Raw genomic sequence first — 8,348 nt, 5'->3', positions numbered from 1 at the left:
TTTATTAGGCGTGATTATGCTCGCAGATAGCAGTTTTAAAATTCAATTTGCATAATGAATTTAATTCGAATGTAATTCCCGCAATTGCTGCGGCCACTGGCCCAATCTTTTCATCCGCGCATTGCTAATTGAGTAATTAATGCCGACGCCCACGGAAAATGGTAATACGAGTGTATATATCTACATCGCTATAGTTGGAGACCACAGACCACCCACTTGGCCAATTGGACGATTGGACGATTGGCCGCGGCCCATAAACAGATATGGCAATCAAATTAAAATTATGCAAAATTCTTTGATAACGACAGCAACAACACGGCGTGTATAATTTAAATGTTTATTAAATTATTTAGTTGTGAATTTATGAATCTATTATACAAAACGCACACGCAACCGATACGTTTCTCCGGGGGATTTCTTCTTGGGGGGGGGGGGGAATTCTTCGGGCGATTTCTTCGGATGATTCTGTTTGCGATTGCGTGTGCGGTGGACTAGAATATTGTACAACTTAATCGCTAAGAACTTCTAAAAGCTAGCCTTACACGCTACTCCATAAATACTAGATCGTAGATATTGCTGGAGACCCCCTAGAAGATTTCTAGCAGGGCTCCTTTGAGGCCGCGGCGCTGGCCGCTTCCTGCAGCTCCTGGAGCTCCTCCTCCTCGCGGGTCAGCGGTATCGTCGAGTGGTTATATAATCCCTGGGCCATCAGCTGCAGCGCCAGGGGATTCTTGGTGCCGCTCGACTTTTTCAGCTTGGCCCGCTTGTTCTGGAACCAGATCTTGATCTGGGCCTCGTTCAGGCCCAATTCTCCGCTCAGCTGCTGGCGGCGCTTCTCCGTGAGATACCGATTCTCGTTGAACTCGTGCTGGAGGCGAAAAAGAGGGAAAATTGGAAGGTTTAGGAGGTTTCTAAAGGATTTTCAGGATCATAATATATTACAATACTTTAAGGATAATGCAGCTAATTTAAAGTGAATAGGAAGTAAATATATTTGTTGTTTATAGTAAACTAATCAGAGGTAGGCATGGTTGGGGACTAGAAACTAATCGTCGCACTTGGGCCACATTGGGCCCCTTTTGATAATATAATATAACAATATATTAGTTTAAAATAACTTCCCTGATATAAAAGTGTCTTACAAAAATTGAAAGATAATATGAAAACGTTTTTAATAACAATTTAAAACCTGGTAGCCCGATAGAATAATGTTAATGTATAATCTTACAATATATTAATTTTAAATTACTTTCCTGATATGAAAGTGTCTTACAGAAATTGAAAGATAATATGAAAATGTTTTTAATAACAATTTAAAACCTGGAAACACGATAGTATAAATGTAATATGTTAAAGTGCTCAAAGTGTTTTATATAACCACATTTGTTAAGGAACACATAAAAAACAATTTGAATAATTATGGTTATTTAAAATGATTTATTTAGCCAGCTTATTAGCAACTTACTTATTATTCGGTGTGTATGTAAAACTGATTTATTTAACAAGCTTGTTAGGAACTAATTTAATATTCCCTTTGTATTTGATCATTATTTCTCAAGTGTGCTAGAGTGAAATATGGACAAATATATATGGGGAAATAGCCTTACCTTCAGTCTGGCCAGCTGCGTACCGCTGAAGGCCGTTCGCGGCCTTTTGTCCTCGGGCACCCCGCCCCCATCGGCGGCCTCCCCCTTCTCGACGCCCCCGCCCCCTCCGCCGCCACCTGCCGCCGAGCTGGACGTGGCCGGCTTCTTGGGCTTTCGCGCTCGTGGACCTGCGAAATGGAGAACACAATGAGATGAGATGAGTGCGGAGGTCATAAAAATTCCAGGGAGCGCTTAATGGCACCAACATGACTGGACCTGGACCTCAGACTTCAGAACTCCAGAACTCAACCTGCCCGACTGCCGACTCATCGGGCGGACATAAATCCTGCGCCTCATATATGCAGCGCAGCCCGGCAATTAATTCACATTTAAATGCGTCCAGACGAGTCCGGGGTAACGTCCTTTGGCCCCCCTCTTCCCAATTCTTCCCCCTCTTTTTTCACAGCTTACCAGCTAAAACAATTAAAGTTTTCGGGTGGAAAATTGCTCGCGTCATTTTCAAAAAGTAATCAACGCAATGACTTTTGACTGTGGCTAATTTTCCTGAAGGATTTTCCGAAAAACACCCCCCAAAATGGGACGACTTGAGTTGTCTTGGATTTAATTAACAGCATTCGGGGCGGACAGGCGCGAAGAATCGCTCCACTTGATGTGGGTTGGGTTGAAAGTTGGGCCAAGACTAGCAAATAAAATTCTATTCGAAATTGGGGTTTCAAAGTTTGGCTTGTTTCGGAAATAGTTGGGAAAACTGTAACCGAAATGCAAATGGGTAACGCAGAGATGAAGCGATTATGAGGTTTCACTAATGGGAATATTTTGGTCAAAGGAGGAGCCGAGTCAAGTGACCGCAAGATGTTCGAAACGAAACGAAACTGAAAATATGTGGCAAGTATTTTGTAATTTAAGAGCTCCATCTATCATAAGGCATTTGCGAGGGTCTTGGGTATGGACTTTCGGGCAAAATGGCTTGGCGGAAAATTTGTTTAAAGCTGTTAAGTTTTAAGTTTGGGCAGTCACATTCATAGCTACCTCTACAGTCTACTAATATAAACACTAATACTAATTGTCACTAAATATATATCATTTCTATCATTAAAAAAAGTATTTTACCTTGGAAAACATTTAAAACGATTATTATAAGTAAAGCTCAAAAACCAATAATTTAAATTTAAACCGATCCAACCTGAAAAGAGAGCCCCTCGTTGGTTTTATATTAAAACCTATATTATCTAAACCTGCAAGCTCATAAATAAGTAATATTTCCAATAAACCAAGCAATCAGCTTTTTTTTGCAGTACCATAATTCAGATCTAAGCCTCTACCAAGAACTTTTGACCCATTCAGCTCCTTCGAACTATTAAACACCATCATATCGATTCTGAATTTCCAGTTCACAAAGTCCCAGTTTGCCACCGTTTTGTACTTACTTCGACCTGCAAAGAGAGAGAAAGAAAGGTATAGGTTAGAACATTTAGGGTAAACTGCTTGGGACAATTTAAAATTTAATTTACTTTTAACGCGAATCAATAAAATATCGGAAATTGATTAAATTCCTCGACGTCAGCGCGACTTGGCGGAAACTTTCTGAGGGCGAAACGTGCAAAAATTCCCGGCGACCCCACTCGGCCACGCCCACTAATCCAGGTCGCCTCCGCCCCCCAGAACAACCTTCAAAACAAATGTAGCGGCACTAATGGCAACGCAACCAAGTCATGCCCTAAGTTAAATCGTTGGAAAAATTGAACAAATCAATTTTGTCAACAAAATGCCAAAGCTGCCGACGGGCGCGAAATTAAACCAAAATATTGGTGGGCATGGGAAGGAAAAAGGGGCGGAGGGGTGTCCAGTGGGCGTGGCCGTTGTAAGGTGTTATCATGGTTTTAAATTTCACACGCAGCCGACAACAGAAAGGCAAACAAAACAAACAGGAGCAGGAAAAGCAGACCTTGAACCTGTCAGACAGCCGGGAGACGATGAGGCCAGGAAAATCCAAGTCACGGTGACCTCCTACGCCCCCAAGGAAAAGCACCCACCCACCCGCTGAAAGAAAACGCATGTTGGCAAGCGGAGATAAGCGAACCGGAGCTGCATGCCAAAGCGTCGCAAGGACATTGCCAAGGGGTTGGCAGTTTTCCTTTTTGGGTAAAAGGAAAAAAAGAAAACGCCTCACAATGCAACAATTGCCAGCGTCAAATCTTTTGCTTTTTCACTCCTCTTGGGGAAATTGTGATTTATAGCGTGTTAAATTTTTCATTGCCCCGCTGCGCAAATTTGACACAATAAAAGTTTCTAAGTTGTTTTTCGGGGGAGTTTCCGGAGGTTGTTCCTTGGGGGTTACTTCAAATTGGCTTTAATACAAATTATATGAACTCAATCATTGTTGGTGAAGTATTGAGAGAAGTAGTAAAGACCCTTGGGAGGGTGAATAATTTAAGACTATTATGTAAGGTTTATATTCAAATCAAAGTAGCTTGTAAAAGATGTGTATAAATAATTGTGGTTTATAAGCTAGTATTATTTTCTTCATTAGTAATAAATCTGATAATGGATTGCTAAAAACTTTAACACTAAATTATATTCTTTCCTCACTTAACCTCACTAGATGCGCCCTTCTCCGCGCTTCTCAAACAGCTTACCTCACGTTCATCCCTCCTCTGCGCTTCTCAATCTGTTCACCTAAGTCCCCTGCAATCAAACAAATGCCCCAAAAAGCCAATGTTTTTAGCGTTTTAGCCGCAAGCCGAAATCCAGCAAAAAGAAGTCAAGCACTGGCCTTGTTCTTCACTAAGCCAGTAAGAAATAAACAAAAACAGAGACGCACATTCACATAAATTCTTGTTCATCAAAAAACAACATCGGGCAGGAACAGACGGCAAAGAAAACAAAAACGGGAAGATGTCTTCATCAGCAGCCTCAATGACCCAACTTGGCAACCGAGTGAGTCGAGGCAAAAAGCAGGCTTCTTCAGCCAGTGGGGCATATGTTTAAAATAAACGCATTTGTTTTATTTATGCTTAACATGAGTTGCAAATGCCAAAAGCAGCAGTTCGGGCACACAAAAGGAATCTGGCCGACCAGGTGAGTTACCTTTTAGGCGGAGCCAATGAATGAACCTCCCCGAAAGTGCGCAATTAAATCCGAGGAATGATGATTTCTGCAGGAGCCAAATATCCCAAGATCCGGTGGAGTATTCCAGTACGACACTCGTAACTCACGCTCCAAACTGCAACTGCAAACAGAAAACAGCAAAGCAGCACCGAAATTGACTTATAAAGATCTCAAACTAACGGGCCACACACAGACCACGGTGATCGCGTCACAGGGGAGCCAGAAACCGAAACAGATACAGATACATATGGAGATACAGATACAGATTCGGATTCAGATACCGATGGAGCCGGTCTGGCGATCGAGAACCAGTCACATAAGCTTCAATCGTCGAGCTTCGATGTAAGCGATCTGTTTCGAGACGATCTCAACTCGTATCTGTCTCTAATGATCGCACATTCGAGCCCAGATCATTAATAAGCCATAAAAGACAACACATAGCCGGGGAAATTTACATGTGAAAAAGTGAAAGCGATCGATGATTGATCGGTGGTTATTCGGGATCCACAGTTCTGATGGCCGATCGCTGATCAGAGATCGCTAGATCGCTGGATCCCACGCATAAACACCAACCTGGCAGACAGGCAAATTAACGCTGCGGTTTGGCGACACTGATGAATATTGACATGACGACGCGTCGCTCATCGGTTTGATTGCACGTTTAATTGAAATGATTGACGCGGACAGCGCGACACTCGCAATCGCAATCGCCGGATGACAAACGATGCCGATGCCGATGCCGATGATGATGATGATCGTATATAGGCTTGGAAACTTCGTCAGCGTTTTGTCTATCGCTCAATCGATCGATCGCAGCTCGAAAATAGCCATGCCAACCAGCAACCAGCAACCAACAACCAACTAGCTGACTTCAAAACGCCAAAGGCCAGCGACAACATTCCATCGCATAATTTTCCCTCCTGCATGGAAATATTTTTAAGCATATTTCTTAATTGCTCTATCAGTGCGGTCGTTTGCTATTTGCTTTTTACTGCCACTGCGGGTTAATTTGCATAGCCCTTGCCAGCTTTGCATATGAAATTGGCCAAGTTGTCCTCGCGGTTCTTTCATCGCAGGGCGCTTCATTGAATATGCTCCATGGGCGAGTTGGAGGTGTCAAAACATGTTGCCTCAAACGCGATTTGAAGTCGGCAAATGAAAGTAGAGAAGGAAAGTTGAAGTTCTGTGGAACTACTATAATTACCCCATCAGCAAAACAGGCTTTTATCAACATGAAGCCTTGTCATAGAACTAAAATCATTATGATAAATATTTATATCGATGGTGTAATGTTGGCAACTAATAAACATTTCCCATATATTTTATTATAAACCATCTAAAAACCGTAAATATCCATTAAATGGCTCAGTAATTTGAGAGCCGCATAACTATAGTGTTGAATATGGTTCGATTGAGATGATCGCGGAGGAGATTCCTCAATGATCCCAGCGAATTCCGAGGCAGCCTTTTACGCGCTCTCACACCTTTAGCGATTTAATACCCTGCCCGAGATATCGCTTACACCTTGTAGCATTGATTGGGTCCATGAGGCGGCCGCAACTGGTTTGACAAATTGCAAACCGCATTTTCCGCTGATATTAGCAAACAATTTCATTAAGAAACTGTAATCAATCCGGCCGTGCTGAGCATCAGGTGGCCTGGAACTGCAACTGGGATTGGGGATTGTGATTGAGACTGAGATTGAGATTGCCGGAGGCCTCAAGTACAGGCGACACCGATATGGGTGGCCAAAGTATCTGTATCTGTATCTGTATCTGCAGTCGCAGCTATATCTTGAGCTTAGAGCGCCTTAATAGACACGTTGCTTTGGCTTTGTGCAATTGAGGTGTGAACATTTTACGCTTCTATGGATATTTCGACTAAATTAGTGCACTTTTATGGCCTCTCAATTAACGCAATCCTCAGTCTCTCGGCTCGAATAGCTCAGTCTCAATCGCAGCTCCAGTTTCTCCAATTAGATCAGTCAAAGTCTTGCGAGTCTGGGAGTTACTTTCACCCTAATGAACACATCAGAGCCACTGATCTCGATGGACCACCCGAAACGAAAGGTATCTCATCGGTATCGGGAGAGTGTTTGTTTATTTGCTTTGCTGTCGGTTGCGGTAGTCAGCGCGTTCTTTTCGTGGGGGGCTATAAAAATAAAATTAAATCGAAGAACGCAGCGGATCTCTGAGGCGATCGACCGACCAATCAAGCCGCCCAGACACTAATGAATATTTAGATTGCCCACAAAAGCAGCCAAAAAATCGGAGTATCAAGCCCCAGCGGCAGCCCACAAATAATTTGTAGATCAATAAATGTTCGCTTTATGGCTCTATTAGCGGCGATAGCCCCATCGAACCTTTCTGGACGTCGTGTGTGGCCAAATGGCAGGGTTGCAAAACAAATATGCGAATAAGTGTGTTCACACCAGGGCGATGCCGACATTAACATCAATCTTCCACGGATCACCGAGATGCAAACCACTCGGACTGGACTGGACCACACCAAAGGTCCTCATCGGCGATGATCGTCTTCAGGGCCATGATCACGATCCCAATCGCGATGATGATCACGTTAATGATGCTGATGGGGAAAGGCAGTGAGGCAGAAGATGGGCCCGAGACTCACTCGATCCCAGATGCAGGGCTCCGACAGAAGGTCCAGATCTCAGCTTTTTTGGTCAGGTTCGAAGCACTCATGCAGTACTCTGCAGAACAGTATAATCAACGGAACATAACGTTGTATTCCCTTTTAATACAATGTAGGATTACATAAAGAGTCCTTCATAGGATTATCAACAAATATTGTGTTGTTTTTCAGCTTCCTATATTATCTTAATAAGTTTTAATATTTAGCTTAGCTTGCTCGCAACTTATTAATGAGCTTTTACCAAAGCCTTCAATGCCCTGCACTTTGTGTGGTAGGGTGTATGGCATGTTAAATCTTGAAATGTCTTAATAAAACAATTAATAGCACAGCTGAGCTCATAAGATTTTTTCTTTTCATATTTTTTTCTTGTGCCAATGTACGGGGCAGGCACAAGATCTCGAGCACAGGAGCGCATTCAACGGGCTTAATCGAAGAAATTTAAACCATTTTAGGAATTTACCAAAATATTATTATCATCAAAGGAATATGTTAAACCATTCTGAAAATGTTTCCTATTAGCTTACATTCAATTACTCCCTAATTTACTCCTATATAAGGTATATACAATTTTGGTTGAACCATAGATACAAGTAATATACAATCCGATATCCAACTGTTCTTACTTTACCTTTTTATTGATTTATGATAACCCTTAAAAATAACAACCTTATCGATGTGAAATCACCTCTGGAATAAATTTCAAGATCAAATGGACTAGTAGACTCGATTCCCTCCACCGATTAGATCCGCTCCTTAAACAGTTTTTATGGCAGACAAAAAGCCAGAGTCAGAGCCACAGACTCAGACTCAGAGCCAGTCTCGGCCAGAGCTAAAGCCGATCGTTCGTATGTCGTGTACGTACTATAAAGTAATTGAAAAGCACAACAGATTGTTTTAAATATCAGCAGGGCGAGCCGCCCAAGTTGACCACCTGTGCGGTGGTGTTCGCCGTGGATTTATGGCCCGGCTTTTGGCCATGCC

At 42.6% G+C, this 8,348-nt stretch overlaps 1 protein-coding gene across 1 annotated transcript in view; it reads right to left on the bottom strand.

Annotated features, from left to right (window-relative positions):
* Positions 1–323: 323 nt before the first annotated feature.
* LOC119551674 (homeobox protein invected) overlaps positions 324–8,348 on the bottom strand; it is a 34,480-nt gene continuing 26,455 nt past the window's right edge. Inside the window, exons 2-4 of the mRNA XM_037861128.1 lie at positions 3,035–3,040; positions 1,608–1,774; positions 324–868 (exon numbers count right to left, since the gene is read on the bottom strand). Coding sequence (XP_037717056.1) covers positions 599–868; positions 1,608–1,774; positions 3,035–3,040 — 443 coding nt within the window. The 3' untranslated portion in view covers positions 324–598. The remainder of the gene's footprint in view (positions 869–1,607; positions 1,775–3,034; positions 3,041–8,348) is intronic.

The sequence above is a fragment of the Drosophila subpulchrella genome, chromosome 2R, assembly GCF_014743375.2.
Source record: "Drosophila subpulchrella strain 33 F10 #4 breed RU33 chromosome 2R, RU_Dsub_v1.1 Primary Assembly, whole genome shotgun sequence".
NCBI classification, from domain to species: domain Eukaryota; kingdom Metazoa; phylum Arthropoda; class Insecta; order Diptera; family Drosophilidae; genus Drosophila; species Drosophila subpulchrella.
The sequence above is the reverse complement of the archived record's forward strand: the minus strand, read 5'-3'. Positions and strand labels throughout refer to the sequence as shown.